This window comes from Zootoca vivipara, chromosome 11 (genome assembly GCF_963506605.1).
Source record: "Zootoca vivipara chromosome 11, rZooViv1.1, whole genome shotgun sequence".
NCBI classification, from domain to species: domain Eukaryota; kingdom Metazoa; phylum Chordata; class Lepidosauria; order Squamata; family Lacertidae; genus Zootoca; species Zootoca vivipara.
Window position 1 is genome coordinate 49,654,789 of NC_083286.1, and position 17,219 is coordinate 49,672,007.

Below are 17,219 nucleotides of genomic sequence, written 5' to 3' on the forward strand. Positions count from 1 at the left end.
CTGTGAATGAAAATGGGGATAACCACTAGTGTAGAACACCCTAAGTTGAACCATCTCGCAGGGATGTTGTGAAAAAGATAAAACAGGCTATGAAACATGCTGCAAATTAAAAGCGCTATTGTATACAGTGGTGCCTCGACTTACGAATTTAATCCATTCCGAAGGCACCTTCATAGGTCGAAAAATTCGTGAGTCGAAAAGCGCCACTGGAAAAGCGCCACATAGAAATGCATTGGAAACGGAAAAATTCGTCAGTCGAAGCAACCCCATCTAAAAATTCATAAGTCGAAAAAACCCTATCTAAAACCGCCGCTGTTCCGTTCGGATGTCGAGAAATTCGTACGCGTGCAGCCATTTGCCCCATTCGTAAGTCGAAAAATTCGGTTGTCGAGTCGTTTGTAAGTCAAGGTACCACTGTATTACAAAATCATTTCCAGAGAAGGCCATGTTCCATATTGATAGAAATGTTTTGGAAATGTTTGGTTTAGCATGTTTAAGAAAATAAGAATTGCTTTGCTGGATCATTAGATTATGGGTCATCTAATTCCACATTCCACTGCCAACAGCACAGAGCCAGGTGCCAGCTGATCGCACAGGAAATACGCTTGTCATTTAAAAACAGAACACTTACTCTAAAATAAAATTCTTCATTCCACTTCGGATTCAGTGTCTGCAAGAAAAAAGGAGGAGGGGAAACCACATTTAGTAACACCATAACTTAAAGAGCTTTAGAAAACGCTGAAAGTCTGACATTTTGCTGCAATTAAAACAAAAGTGACATTCTTTGTTAAGAATATCAGAAAGTAAAAAAGAACTAGAGAGAGAGAAAAGTCATAGCGACAGCTTTCATCCGCAATAAAGACATTGTCGTCAAAAGGCTTCAAATTCATTTGCTGAGCAAACTTCGTGTGGGAGGGCATGTGAAGTGGGATGAGCCAGAAATAGACGTCAACTATAAATAGGAACTTCACAGTGGGAGGCAGATTGCTGATGACCTGGGCAGAGATGTCTTAATGAAGGCAGTTAAATATTTCATTATTAAAATTCCTCAACATGTTACTGGTGTGGCAGTGGGAGAGAGCGAGAGGGTATGTGATCTGTGTCTGCAAGCAGAGGAGTAGATCTGGATCTCAGAAGCAGAATCTCTGGTACAAATGCCAAATATAAATTTATGATCGGCACAGAAAACCACTTTTTTTCAGATGATAACTTTTTAAAGTTGTGGCCAAAATCGATATTCATTCATTCATATTTTTTAAAAATGTATAGCCTGCCATTTAGGCAACAAGTGGGAAAAACCCTTTAGCGAGCCCCTCAAGGTGGCTCATAAATGTGTGTATGTGTGTTATGCTATGCATTTTGTGACATGGGCATTACATAGGGATATTTTTCACAACTGTGATCTGGGCAGTGGAGTGGGGAAAGTGAAGACAAGCGACAACAGTTAACTATAACCTTGTTCACTGCCCCTGCTCAGGCTGCACAGAAAAAGCATTTTGGTTCCTGAAATTCATTCTGACTGTGCAGATGAAATATAACACATAGAACTTCCACAGGGTATGGTGTTAGTGTGGGAACACAATCACGATCCTAGGATCCCCCGGCATGCAACTCCAGGTGGTGATGTCAGGCATTATCCTGGCACCCAGGCGTCTTCACTAGGCCGCAAGCAGCCGACAGCCAGGTGCAAAGTGCGCCTGGGGCCCAGCTAAGTTTGAATGCTGTCCAACAGTTAAAGATATATTATCACCACTTACCTTTTTAATAGTTTTTGTCTGCACCAGGGCAAGTTCTCGGTTCTCATCTGCTACATACAATGAAAGTTTCACATACGGGTCACTGCAAAAGAAGAACTTGCCATTAATGTTCCGAATCTCCATAAAGAACACATGATGAAAGAAATTTCATTCATTTTTATTTAAAATTTAACACACACACAAAATTTTTATGCCAACTAATGATGGCCAAACCATTTGTAAATAAGCCGTTATTGAAATAAAAAAGGTAAAAAGTAAAGGACCCCCGGACAGTTATGTCCAGTCAAAGGTGACTATGGGGTTGCGGTGCTCATCTCAATTTCAGGCCGAGGAAGCCGGTGTTTGTCCACAGACAGCTTTCCGGCTCATGTGGCCAGCATGACTAATCCGCTTCTGGCACAACACAACACCATGAAGGAAACCAGAGCGCACAGAACCGCCGTTTACCTTCCCGCTGCAGCGGTACCTATTTATCTACTTGCACTGGTATGCTTTCGCACTGTTAGGTTGGCAGGAGCTGGGGCAGAGCAGTGGGAGGTCACTCCGCCACAGGGATTCGAACCGCCGACCTTCTGATCGGCAAGCCCAAGAGGCTCAGTGGTTTAGACCACAGCACCACCCGCGTCCCTCATTACTGAAATATGTTTGCATCAGCTGCTATAGGATACTGCAATTTGGGTTAGTGGGCTGGGATAATGCAGATACCTGAAATGAACTACATAAATGTTAAGTGTTTCCAATGAATGAGAATTATTTTCCATTCATTACTGTCATTCCATTCATTAATTGTTGTTTTACACTACAGTCTTACACATGCTCACTAAAGAATAAGACCCACTAAACCAAGTAGGGCTTGCTTCTGAGCAAACATTATGTACATAAATTTATGCTATAAATTTAAATTCATCGACACTAACAAATCTGCAAGCGTTTGAACTACATCAACACACCAGAAGGTCTCCCCAAGCATGTTCATTTTCTCCAAAACAGATGGACCACCTGTTGCTTGGTTCCAAAGAGGGGAAAAACTTGTGAATTAATGTAACTGAAATGGTCAGCTACCCTCTAGTGGTTACACTTAACACAGTTAAAACACAGAAAGTGGCCATCCGCCATATGGCAGGTTGTTCTACAATAGTTATTTTCCACATTCATTTGAAAGAGAAAAAATGGGGGGGGGGAGCTAAAAAAAGACGAGGCAAGCTCATCCTGTGAACCAAGTGAACAATTTACAAATCTAAATGATGTTGTGAAAAAAGGCTGATACGTACACAAGAAGCTCAAATTACTGTATAAAATTTTAAACTGCTAGCAAGTTAATTCAGGATGCTAATTTCAAATGAAGATAATTTTTCTCCCCAATAATCGTTCTCAATACAGTGGTGCCTCGCTTAACGAATGCCCTGCTTAACGAAATTTCCGCTTAACGAAAGGATTTTTCGAGCGGAGGTTGCCTCGCTAGACGAATTCATTTTGTGAAAAATTCGTCTAGCGAATTTCAAAATTATATAAATCTTTTAATGGTTAAGATAAGAAAGTGCATGCAAGAGAATTAAAAAATCTCATTCTGCCGCCTGAGTCCCAAGACATTTTGCTGCCTGAGTCAAATGATAAGATGGTGGGCCCTTCTCAATTCCACGTACAGGTGTAAAACTGGTCTGGCAGTCAAAACTGCACACCAGCATTGGTGGTATGATAGCATTTTCCACTGTGCCCAAGGCAGCAGGCCAGGATAGGGGAGGAAAAGTCTGAGGCTGTTGCTGCTGCCCTAGGGCATCTGCCGCCAGAGGCAGTCACCTCAATCTGCCTAATGGTAGGACTGGCCCTCTGTCCACATAACAGAGGAATTTTTCTGCACATGCTATATTGCCATATCTAATATAGAGGGAAAGTCTTACATGAATAACTTGAAAAGGGGGTGGGGTGGGGGTGGGGAGAGAACATTTCCCCCCAAATGCCCATCCCTTTAGTATCACGGTCTCCTATCGCTTTAAACAGATACACTAGCAACTAAATATACATTGGAAATTGAACATTTGGGTAATATTAATTGATCGGTGAAATTATTAGTTTTGCGTGGGAAGAGGCAGAACATATCCTGTCTACCACAACCGTTTAATTAATCATTCACGGTTAACAGTAATCCTGTTTTTACTTCCTTCACAGTCATATAGATCCGGAATTGTTTGTATTTAGTCATCAGAGGATCGCAAAGCAAGCGTTTAACAAACCAAGGGAACCACCTACCTGAATACACATACAAGTAAAATAAATAAAATTCGCATAAGCCCAAATACAAGCATAAACAAAATTAAAAATTCCAACTCTCTAGCAAGACACAGCATTCTTCCTTAAAATATATACGGTACATATTCTCCAATTACCGCAGAGAGAAAATGCAAAAGTTGCATATTCTGTTCAAACAGTAAATAAGATCCAAGGATCCCCAGGCGTGAACCTCCAGATGGTAGAGGTGTTGGGCTCCATCCTGGCACCCAGGGGCCTTCACTTGGTCACGAGTAGCCAACAGCCAGGTGCAAAATGCGGCCGACTAATTTTGACCACTGGGTGTCTCCCACCACTCCCCTTCGTCCAGCCGGTCCCCGACAACTGTCTACTATTAGTAGTATTAAATCAACTTATATACAATTAAGTTATATAATTTAAATTAGCGCCTACGTGGTTTCTAAATTTAAAAGCTAATTGCACAAGCATTAACATGCACACTAAAACAATCCCATTTAAATACATACCTGTGTGTATGTATGCACACACACACACGCACACACACACACACACACGCACACACACACACACACACACACACACACACACACACACATGATTCATCATCACCGTTATATCTTCCACCTGTTTAAATCAACCGTCTTGAAAGAGGGACATACAGCTTTATGAGCATAGACAGTGCCACCACATGAGCAGGAACTCAAGATTGCCATGCCAAAGGGACTGCCTGCTTGCAGCTCCAGGCACACACAACCTTCTGCTGAACATGCAGACGTCAGATGCGGAGCAATCCCACTGCCACCTACACAAGTTGAAGCTCACTGAGCGGAGATGGTGAGTCTGTGTCCTAATAAATAATCAGACAGTGGTGCCTGGAGGGAGAAGATACTTGAAATATGTTTCTCTCCTCACACAGCACAGCAAGTGCAGTTTGTGTCAGATTACACAAACGTGTACAACACCACCTGGAGGTCTTTTTCCCCCAATTCTGAGTTGTGCCTGTTGCCTAAGACGCTGCCTCGATGGTGAGAGCGTCCTACATTCCACCATTAACACGTGCAAATCTTACAGGTCAGATTAGTGCAACAATTTCTCAACGGCAGTATGAACTGGTCCACCTCTTTCTGCCTCTAAAATAGTTAGCACTTGCATAAAGTTGTTTCCAAGAGCCAGAGTTTTGACATGACACGTAACTCCCATCTGACAAGGACTCTGCCCTCACAAGGGTTGATACTTTAGGCAAATTCGTTCATGACCACATCAGTGTGCTGCGGAGCAACTAGCCAAACAAATACCTGAACCATCTGGCAATCTCAGTGGCTATCTATCTATCTATCTATCTATCTATCTATCTATCTATCTATCTATCATCTATCTATCTATCTATAAAAGTAGAGCCTGGAGAGAGCAAAAGGTGATTCCTCTCTTATTCCGAGATGCACCTGAAAGTTCCCTCAGCTTTTCATAGACCTGAGGAAAATCAAGATACAAAAATACAACAGCAAGCAACTGTGTGCAATTTTACAACTCCCACGAGAATGGGGACACACACACACACACATACATACAGAGAGAGAGAGAGAGAGAGCATTTTGCCAACCTTGATATAAAAACAACAACATTGGGCTGAATGACAGTCTAGGTATTCACCTTGCTGAAGCCGTAAAGTAATTACTTGTTTTATAGCCATATTTATTAGCTCAGTTTCTATTTTATGTTTTGCTACAATTATTATTACTACCGCCACTGTTGCTAAATCTGTTACCCACCCTTCTTCACCAACAGGTACCAGAGCAGGTTGCAACAATTTCAAATTCAGTTATTAAAACAATCAAAACAAATCCCATTCTCAGGAACAGGGCGTGTCCTAAAAACACACGCATCTCAGATGCCAACAGCCAAGATGGTGATTGTATATTAGTCAGTAACAACATAATGGTGAGAAGCAGATTAGCAGTCTTTGCGTGGGAAACAGACTATCAGGGCAGTGGTGGACATCAACATTGCAAAAAAAAATAAAATATATCAGTAGAAAGAAAACCTCGCTTATCTGAAGGGGGCTAGTTCTGAGAAAAACATACTGAAACCAGCCGAGTGTGTTTTAATCTGTAAATGCAGCACACTTGAAGAGTGAATGAAATTTGGTGGATGCTAAATTGCTTTAACAAACATACCCTCCCCACCCCTTCTACCGGTCTGTTGATGACCCTGACTGAAAGGCAATATTCATTCCGCACTTATCAGGAATAGATCTTTTAGCTCAGCAGCCCCTAGACTAGAGCAGTGTTTCTCAACCAGTGTGCCTCCAGATGTTTTGGGACTACAACTCCCATCATTCCTGACCACTGGTCTTGCTAGCTAGGGATGATGGGAGTTGTTGTCCCAAAACATCTGGAGGCACTGGTTGAGAAACACTGGACTAGAGTATTCCGTGTCTATTGGCCTCAGGAAAACATCTTTGCTAAACCGTTTTTAGCACCTGGTTTTTGTGTTTTTTTAATGTTTGTTTCTGCAAGTCTGCCCACATTTGTGTTTTAATCTCCAATTTTATTTTAACTGCTGATTTCAATTACATTTTGAATTTTTAAACATTTCCCAACTTCAACGTTTATTGGGATCATTGACGTACATCTTACGATTTTATTTTATTTTGCAAACAGTTGTTATTTAAATTTTGTTGCATAAATAAAATAAAGCAAAAATTGCACAAGGGGGCCTAGGAATTGGGATTTCCAAGGTGGCTCTGCAAGGTGGCAATACAGCCTCTCAAGTGGTACCAATGGACTCCTCCTAGATGCACTTATTTCTCCAGACCTTTGTTTTCTCCCTAAATCTTGGACCCTGCTTCTGACATCTTGCCTGCTCCTGCTCCACATGTCTCTCCCTGGCCCACCTGAGATCTTATTTCCACCTGGTTCCATCACTGGGGAAGATGACATAATGAAACCCTCTCTATCAGCTTGTCTGGGACCAACTCCCATGAGACCCCTCTCTTCTCAGATCTCCTTCCATCACGGGATGTCCCATGTGTTCAGTATGTGCCTTTATTATGCAAGTGGTTCCCATACTTTCTCCCCCGCAGACCACCTGAAAATCACCCAAGGGTCTTGAACAACCACCAGGGAGCTGCTTCTTCTTCTTCTTCTTCTTCTTGAATTGTTTATTTATACTTTTCAAGTTTATACATTTCACTAATTTTACAATCATTTTGACATTTCAAAACTTGACTTCCCCCTCTTTCTGTGGTTCCTTATTCATCTTCTTTAAATATATACTCTTATGAAACTGCAGGTTTTTATCTGTTTATAATTTATCTGTAAATATTCAATAAACAATTTCCATTTTTTATTTCAAAAAATTGTTATCTTGATTTCTTATACTTCCGTTAAGTTTCGCCACTTCTGCATAACCCATAAATTTTTGTATCCATTCTTTCTTTGCTGGGACTTCCGCTTCTTTCCATTTTGGGGCAAGTAAAAAATTTTGGGCAAGTACGGTAACATTCTTGCCGCTGCAGTTATAAATTTCTATACAGTTTAGGTAGCTCTGTCCCTATAATTCCCAAAAGAAAAGCTTCTGGTTTTTTTTTACAAATGTTATTTCAAACCTTATAGATCTTTTAGGGCCAGGCGAAAACATTCCTCTACAGCCAGGCTTTGTCTGATTAACATTCCACAGCCTTTTAAGTGTGTTTGTGGGAGGGAGGGGTTGTTTTGTTTTGTTTCTAACTATTTATTTTGTGCTTTTATCCTGTATGTTTATCTTGTGAACCTCGGATGCAGGGAGGTATATAAATTTGCTATTATTATTATTATTATTATTATTATTATTATTATTATTATTCCTGTTGTTGAATTGTATGTTGCAGCTTTTGTTTCTTATATATAGAATTCAAATGTTGATGCACTAACAAGCAATACGAGAAAAACGATGTAATGGTGTTATTATGCCTACTCTCGAGTAAGGACACCCAAGTCCGTACTTGGCTTTGAAGTTTTATTGTGCATAGTATTTACAGTGCAGATAGCAGAAAACATGACCTCCTAGTCACTCGCAGAATCCGGGAGTGGACGTTTCCTGTTGCATGACCAGCATAAGAGTTTGGGCACCCCGAAACGCCTCCTCCCAACCTTACGTTTAGCGGCGCGTCTTAATTTGGGCGCTGGAAAGGGCTGCCTGCTTCCATCCACCTCTTGGTCAAGGCGGCGCAAAGGCTCTCCAACATCACTGAGCCTTGCCACCTCCGTACCGCTAACTTCCTCATTGCCCCCACCTGACCCGCTGCTGCTGCTCTCACTGGGCGAAGAGCTGGTCAACAGGATGGGGGGGGGAGGAAGGTCCCCTGACACACGAGAAGCAATAAAAATACAAATAAGAATATTTAATATTTAATATGATGGAGGCACCATCTTTCTTCTTCAACCACAGATCACCCAAATAAAACTCACAGGCCACTAGCGGTCTATAGACCACAGTTTGGCAACGGAAGATGCAGCTAACTCAAATTCGCACCTATCCCTCCCAGCCCATTGCTCCCCCCCCCTTTCTTATCGCGCCCCTTAGGCGATAACCTATTACGTTAAGATGCAATTCATATTGAGTGCCTATACTGAAAGGAGGATCATGAACATAGTAAATACGTATAATTACCAATAGACCTCTTCCTTTTCTGTTGAGCCAGGAGAAATGGAATGAGGCTCAGCTGACTGCTGCCTGGAGTCTCGATTCTGGCTTGGTTGGCTACAGATTGTATCTTGCAAAACCTCACCCTGGCATTTTTCCTGGAGACTACCTCTGGGGCTGTCCCACCTGCATGTCCCTGATATGAGTCAAGCAGTGATGAAACAAATCCAGGACTTATCTAGTTCACCAAGATGTGACCTTTGGACAACTGAGGGCAGTACTTGGCAAACTACAGTACTGTACGTGTTTCATTTATTTAACGTAATTTGTATGCACCTTAAACCTCTTTAAAGGTAAAGGGACCCCTGACCATTAGGTCCAGCTGCGACCGACTCTGGGGTTGCGGCGCTCACCTCGCTTTATTGGCCGAGGGAGCCGGCATACAGCTTCCGGGTCATGTGGCCAACATGAGTAAGCCGCTTCTGGCGAACCAGAGCAGCACACGGAAACGCCGTTTACCTTTTCCGCTGTAGCAGTACCTATTTATCTACTTGCACTTTGACGTGCTTTCGAACTGCTAGGTTGGCAGGAGCAGGGACCAAGCAATGGGAGCTCACCCCGTTGCGGGGATTCGAACCGCCGACCTTCTGATCAGCAAGCCCTAGGCTCTGAGGTTTAACCCACAGCGCCACCCACGTCCCTTAAACCTCTTTACATATACATTAATATTATCAATAACAGCCAGAGGTTAAAATTGACTTAAAAAGCCCATAATATAAATAAAACCGTAAGTTGTGGATGATGATGATATATCTGTTGTTGTTATTTTAATGTACATCCCACCTTTCCTCCAAAAAGGAGTGCAAGGCACCAAACATACAAGCAACTGAACATCTAAAAACAGATCCCGCGCAAGGGCAGACCGGGAAAATAGTATTTAACGAGAGGAAATGCCAAAAGATAAGTGCTTCATCACAAAAAGTCTGGTTCTCCTGTTGTGCAGAATGACATCATGATAAGTTTATTTTTATATGACCACACACTAATTCAAAAACTAACTTCAAGTTCCACCTGACACCCAACATCTTCACATTTCCCTCCTATTTCACTTTCAATCTACACTAACTGGCCCTGCAACAATCTGGGATTCTTAATCCCAGTGTTTTCTATTTATGTATTCAATAGATTTATAAACCATATTTGCAATCAATCAATCAACCAGCCAGCCAGCCAACCAACCAACCAACCATCACTACCAACAGCATAGCGATGACACTATTATTTGCTAAATCCTGGGTGTAGCTCTTTTAACATGTGAAACCGTAAATACTTGCATGGGCACACACACACTGTCTTGGTATGCCATGTTCCTCTAGGCCCACCCCATCCTGAGAAATAATGGCTACATGGAGACATCTCCCAACTTCCAAAACATACTTTGAAGGATCATGAATAAGATTCCGGTGGCAGTTTCCTCCTCCTTGATAGGACACTTCCTTGTTTGTCAAAACCACCTGCAGCGAGGTCCAAACCAGAACGATCCTGAATTGCAATACTGGCTTGGAAGGAGCTATTCAGGTCACAGTTTGTTGGTCCGGGCATCACTGTAAACTGGGTTTGACAATTGGAAGTGTGCTGCTAAGCAAGAGGAAAAAGCAAAACACACTCACCCACCCAGGTCCCGTCCACTTATCATGGTTACCCTATAAACCATGAACATGTCAGCATCCCCTTCTTCAAGCCGAGAGCAACAAGCTACGAGCCTGAAAGGTGTACAATAGTTAAGAGTGTGGGAACTAGGACCTGTGAGACCAGGGTTCAAATCCCTCATATGGCCATCAAACAGACTGGTGCCCTGGGGCCGGTCACTGTCTCTTGGAATAAGCTACCTCATAGGGTTTGTTGTGAGGATGAAACCAGGAGGGGCAAAACCACACGCGTCACCTCCAACTCCCTGGAGGAAAGGTGGAATATAAATGCAATAAGGTAAAGGTAAAGGACCCCTGGACAGTTAAGTCCAGTCAAAGGCGACTCTGGGGTTGTGGCGCTCCTCTCGCTTTACAGTGTTTGTCCATAGACAGCTTTCCGGGTCATGTGGCCCGCATGACCAAACCACTTCTGGCGCAACGGGACACCATGACGGAAACCAGAGCACACAGAAATGCTGTTTACCTTCCCGCCACAGCAGTACCTACCTATCTTCTTGCACTGCGGTGCTTTCGAACTGCTAGGTTGGCAGGAGTTGGAACAGAGCAATGAGAACTCACCCTGTTGTGGGGATTCGAACCGCCAACCATCCACAAGCCCAAGAGGCTCAGTGGTTAAGACCACAGCGCCACCCACGTCCCTAAATGCAATAATAAGCAAACCATGCACACTGGTTCGCACGTCACAGTAAGGTAAGGTCCCAGCCAGTGGGTGGAATTCAACACAGCGCCAGGGAGGTTGTTCACTGAATGCAAGCATCTCTGTTTATCCAACAATCTCCCCTCTCTGCCCACCTCGTGCTTGTTCTGGGGGGCTTTCCTAATCCTCTGGAGTGGAGCTACAAAAGGAGCTGGAGGAAAACGGGGGGGGGGGGAAGCCCCACTGCACTAGTGGGAATACTTGTGCTGGCTTGCACTAGTAGAACAGGGAAGCTGAATACAGCCCAGCACCTTGATTTTTTTGACCATCCAAATCACACATTTTTGTCTCCAACACAATTTTGTCCCTAATTTCCAAATACAGCGTAAACATAGTTATTTAATTTTATTGCATTAGCAGCATTACAACCAGACTTCTTCATCTGCCCCGGCTGCAGCAAAACATGTCTCTCCCATATCTACAGCCATGGCAGGTACTGCAACCTTCCAAAAGTTTGACTTTGTCTCCCAAGACAGACAGATGCCAACAATCAGTTATTTAACTTGAATGATGTGTTGTGCCCATTTCTGCGACTGTGCATTATTTGTTGTCGATCAGCATTTTGTGGGAGGAAATACAAAACATCTTGTCAGTAGAGCATATGACTCTTAATCTCAGCATTGTGGGTTCAAGCCCCACGTTGGGCAAAATATTCCTGCACTGCTGGGGGTTGGACTAGAGGACCCTCAGGGTCCCTTCGAACTCTACAATTCTATGGTTCCATTATTGGGACATGGCTTCTGAACATGTTTAGGGAAGCTTTTAATGTTTAACAGACCATTGTATTTTAATATTTTGTTGGAAGCCGCCCAGAGTGGCTGGGGAAACCCAGCCAGATGGGCGGGGTATAGGTAATACCGGTATATTATTATTATTATTATTATTATTATTACATAATATTTGAAAAAGGAATAAAGGAACCATTGATTAAAACCTCACACAGGAAGAAGGAGAACTTAATTTGCAAATTTACAAATCACTATATGTATTAATGAAAACTTGAAGTTAATCATTGTAGCTGTGGTATAAGGGATTTTATCAAAAAAAGGGTTGTATTTGGTTTGAGCAACAGTCTGGAGGCAGAATTAAAGGGAAGCAGACCTTGGGAAGCGCGTGGGAAACCACACAAAATTTATACTTAGCTATGTAATTTATTTGTATTTGAACTGGTATTGCTATTTGGTATTAATATAATATGGCACATACTGGATTTTTGTAATTGAAAATTAATAAAAATGATTTTTATTAGTGAAGTGTGAAGATAGTTATTTTTTAAATAAAAATAATGCAATTTAGAAACCCTTTGATTGTAAAAACAACAACAACACTTCACAAGGTCCCAAATTGGGACTACATCTTAAGTCTGCTTTAAGCACTCACTACAGCGAAGGCTACAAATGTTCCTGGACTCATATAAACTAGAAGAATGGTAATAGGTAGCAAGGCCAAAAAACTACCTTCATATTATATAATAACATACTGGAGATCCCGAGTCACAAGGTGGTTAGACTGGCCTCGACCAGAACCAGGGCCTTTTCAGTACTAGCCCCGACCTGGTGGAACGCTCTCTCTCAGGAGACTAGGGCCCAGAGGGAGTTGTCATCTTTTCGTAGGGCCTGCAAGACGGAGCTGTTCCACTTGGCCTTTGGACTGACTCAGTCTGACCCCAGTGTTGCCCTCCCCTAAGGCTTTATCCTACAGATATTTAAATGCACTTGTAGATTCCTAATTTTAAAATTGAATTTTAACATTGTATTTAATCTGCAATTTAATTGAATTGTTTTATGCTTGCTTTGATATTCTTGCTGTTAGCCGCCCTGAGCCCGGTCTTGACTGGGAAGGGCGGGGTATAAATAAAATTATTATTATTATTATTATTATTATTATTATTATTATTATTATATTAGTGGTGGAGTCTGAACCAGAATCTGCAATATCTAGCAGAGAGACCTTGGGGCAATACAGTAGTAGGACGCTCAATGACAATGTCAGGCAGGCTGCCACAGTAAAGAAAGAAAGAAAGAAAGAAAGAAAGAAAGAAAGAAAGAAAGAAAGAAAGAAAGAAAGAAAGAAAGAAAGAAAGGAAGGAAGGAAGGAAGGAAGGAAGGAACTCTATTTACTCAAATTTAATGCTCACCTTTTTTGGCCCAATTACGCTGCGAAAATTAAAGTGTGCATTAGATTCGATGGCACGTTTACATTCACCAGCAAATAGTTTTTTGGGGGGTTTCAAGGTTCTGAAAATTGAGGTGCGCATTAGATTTGATGGCGCGTTAGACTCGGAGTAAACACGGCTAAATCCAGTGTTCTCGACTACGAGGGAAAGAAAACAAAACAAGCATCTTAAGGACATTCATTTAAGACAGATCTAAAGCCACAGATGCAGTCAGAATACTGTGTGCAGGGATATTATAGACAACCTGAAAAAGGTAGATAAAGTCAGATAGGAGTGGGCAGAGGATAGAAACATCATTTTAAAGAAAAGCCTTCCTAGTTTAGAGGCCACAAGTGTGGGGTGAAGAGGAGAGGGGAAATAAAAACCTTGTAAAAAATAAATAAATCTCATTACTAGAATCCAATGACACTGACAGGTAGTAGTAGATTTCAGGGGGGAACCAAGGGAAGACTGATGCAATTCCACTCCAGCATTATGTGGAGCTGTTTAAATTAAATAACACTAGAAAAAATCAAAGGCAGGGGTCTGATAAAGGATAGGGCCTGCCAGTGGAAAGCGGCAACATCAGAATAACCCTAATTTAGGATTAGCAGGTGCCGAAAATGACGTCATGGGAATTTGCCTCCAACTACACCCAACACTACACTGAGCTTCCCGGGGATATTTGGGTGTTGGAGACAGAATGCTGGGGCGAAATTCTTACGAGATCCCCCCCCCCCGGGGAAATGGAATAATAAATCGGCAGCCAGTACCTAACATCTCTGTGTTGTAGTAACTCCCTTAAAAAAAAACACCCACAAATCTGGAAGCTACAGATGCAACACAATGACTGCCCCCCATTCCCTGGCTTCTACAGCAGTCGTAAGGCCAGACTACGTTTATATATATTTATTCATATTACGTTCCAAGTACAGATCAAAATAAGAAAAGCACTGTGGTGCAAATGGCGGGGGGGGGGGGAGAGAGAGAGGCACACATCTGATTCGGCAGCAGAATCTTAGCAAAGGGCCTGTCTCGGCAAAGGTGGAGGCAATCACATAAAAAGAAGGGGGGGGAACCCCAAAGAGAAATTCTCTAACAGGAGGAAAGAGATCACAAGGGTTTCTTTTGTCCTTACCTTCCTCTTCACTCGCTGCAGACGGGCGGCAGGGATAAAATTTGGATTCTGGAGCCCTGAATCTGCACTTCCTCTTCCAAAGCAACTTCCTTCTTGCGCGTACTGCATATGTATTTATCTCTCTTCCCCCCTTTAGGTTCTGGAAAGCGAAGGCACACCTCTCTCCACCACCCCCCTCTTAGAAATCTTGCTCTCACGCTGCTAAGCTGGAATTCAGGGAGCTGTGAGCTATAATGATGACTCACGGGGAAGACAGCAAACCTTGTCTGTATGACAAGGGAGCTTTGAATACACACACACACACACACACACACACACACACACACACACACACAGAGAGAGAGAGAGAGAGAGAGAGAGAGAGAGAGAGAGAGAGAGAGAGAGAGAGAGAGAGAGAGAGAGAGAGAGAGAGAGAGACTCCACCTATGCTGCTTTCACCACCGTTCCAAGGTACACTACTAATTTTTCAAACGAATTCCCTTCCAATTCCCTGCTCACAATGCCCTGCCTGCTTCAGAAACGGAAGACAGCAAAGGGACTGGAGAAAAAAGCAAAAGCCCTTGGCATTTGAAGAGCTCCTCTTGTGTGCTTAAAGTGCTTTATGCGTCAGGAGGCAGTGTGGTGTAGTGGTTGGAGCGCCAGACCAGGACTTGGCTGGGTTCAAATCCTACTCTGGCATGGCGCTCACTCTCTCAGACTAACTTGTCTCTCAGGGATGCTGCAAGGATACAATTGAAAAGCGATGGACCGTGTACGCCACCCTCAAAATGTAATAAATAAAACAAACATTGCCCCATCACAATCCTCACGATGACTCTGAAAGGTAGAGAATTATTTTTTGGGGGGGGGGGGGTTGGTTGGTTGCGACATCGAGAGAATAAGACCTGCCTAAATCCACTTAGCGAAATCAGAGCCAAGGCTGAAGCTATGGAACAGGTGCGGGGAACCTTTGGTCTTCCAGATGGTGTTGAACTACAACTCCCATCGTCCATGGCCATGCTTGCTGGCGCTTATAGGAGCTGTAGTTCAGCAACAACTGGAGGGCCAAGGGTTCCCTGCACCTAATATAGAACACAGAATCATCAAGTTCAGTACTGTCTACAGCAGGCATAGGCAACCTTGGCTCTCCAGATGTTTTGGAACTACAACTCCCATGATCCCTGACCACTGGCCCTGTTAGCTAGGGGTAATGGGAGTTGTAGTTCCAAAACACCTGGAGAGCCAAGGTTGCCTATGCCTGGTCTACAATGACTGGCGGTGGGAACTGAAAACTTGTTATTTTTTATTTTTATTCATTTATTCAATTTATATACCGCCCTATACCCAGAGGTCTCATGGCGGTTCAGAGAACAAAATCAAAATATAAAACCACAAAATACATAATCAAAATAAAACACAACAAGGCAATACCCCCCCCAAATGCCTGGTTTTAAAATGAATGTTTTTGCCCGAAGTGTAAAGTTGTATAATGAAGGAGCCAGGCGAACTTTCCTGGGGAGAACATTCCACAGACGGGGAGCCACTGCACAGAAGGCCCTGTTCTCGTTTTTCCATCCTCTGGACCTCTCGAGGAGGCACACAAAGGAGGGTCTCAGAAGATGATCTCAGGGACTGAGTAGGTTCATATGCCCTTGGGGAATTGCAGTCCTGAGCTGCTTTAGGCTTTGTAGGTCAAAACCAGCACTTTGAATTGGGCCTGGAAACCAATTAACCAGGGGTTTCAGGAATGGAGGGAAACCTGAATGCTTATGACTTTCTTCAGCTTACAAAAATAAGAAGTATGTTCCCCATGCAGCAGAGGAAGGCTGTTCTTATCTAGTGGGCATCTGAACGCAATGGTCCTTAAAGAGCCTGGTGGGATTTCTCTTCGAGTCACGATACTCCCAGAGTTTTCTATTATTAAGAGGCAACAGCTGTGTGCTGGAGGCAGAACCACAAAACACGGCAGGAGGAATTCAGCATAGTGCTAAGCAGGTCATTTCTTCAGTGCAAGCGTCTCTGCTTGCCTGATGGAATGATCTGCTCTCTCTGCCCCCCCCCCCCTGCACTGTCCTGGTGATTCTCCTGGCACACACCCCAAACCTATTTTTTGGGTGGGGTGGGGTAGGGCACACTAGGGGAGAAGCCTCGTTGCACTAGCAGAAGACCTTGTGCAGCCTTCTGTCGGTGGGGCTTGTTAGCTGAGTCCCAGTCAGTCCTTTCTGGAAACTCAGAAAGCCTTGCACATTGGCAGCAATAACAGAACCAGGAGGGAGGGAACGGAACCAAAAACGTGCCTCGTTCTGGATGCTAGGCAATGCCGCAGTAGAGTATTAGTCAAAACACAGAAAGCCACAGCAGAATGCGGGGTGAGAAGAGAGAGAGAATATATGTGAAATCCAATTACCAGAGATGTCAGCTAACGCACATGGAAAGCTGCAACATTTAGCAATTAAGAAATGGCTTTTATTCTTCTCTCCCCCCCCCCTCCCACCAGCTCACCGGCTCCCATGGTAACTATGGCATGAGCATACATCATAACAAAGAGGGGGGGAGAGCAGAATATGTGTGGCAATCCCAGGCTCCTTGAAGCGTTTGTGCAGCAGATGCTCCATCTAAGACAGGGTGAACTCTGCTGAACCAGTTTGTGCATGAAGGCAGAAGTGGTTATGTTGAAATCCCCAAAATGGAGCCACACTTAGCTCTGGGGATTTCCCAGGAACACTGCAAAGGCATGCCTATTGCCAAATCTTCCTCTGATAGGCAAGAAGCCAAATTTAAACCCACAGGGAGGCTTCCAAAATGCAAAAAAGGAATCACAAGATGCGGCAAATGGGATAGACTCCCGTGGCTATTGCAGGCCAAAGCTAGAGGTATTTCCACCATTCAAGTGGCATCCCTTTGCAGGAGCATG

The 17,219-nt window shown here is 43.3% G+C and overlaps 1 protein-coding gene across 4 annotated transcripts in view; it reads right to left on the minus strand.

The window, feature by feature from the left end:
• Positions 1 to 17,219, minus strand: part of NEDD4L (NEDD4 like E3 ubiquitin protein ligase) — a 259,415-nt gene that overhangs the window by 135,908 nt on the left and 106,288 nt on the right. For 3 of the 4 annotated variants that reach the window (XM_035101003.2, XM_035101002.2, XM_060280348.1), the window contains exons 3-4: positions 1,758 to 1,839; positions 632 to 670 (exon numbers count right to left, since the gene is read on the minus strand). In XM_035101003.2, the coding sequence (XP_034956894.1) occupies positions 632 to 670; positions 1,758 to 1,839 (121 nt within the window). Of the gene's footprint in view, positions 1 to 631; positions 671 to 1,757; positions 1,840 to 14,326; positions 14,640 to 17,219 lie in introns of those variants that run through there. The other variant, XM_060280347.1, reaches the window with a different exon arrangement.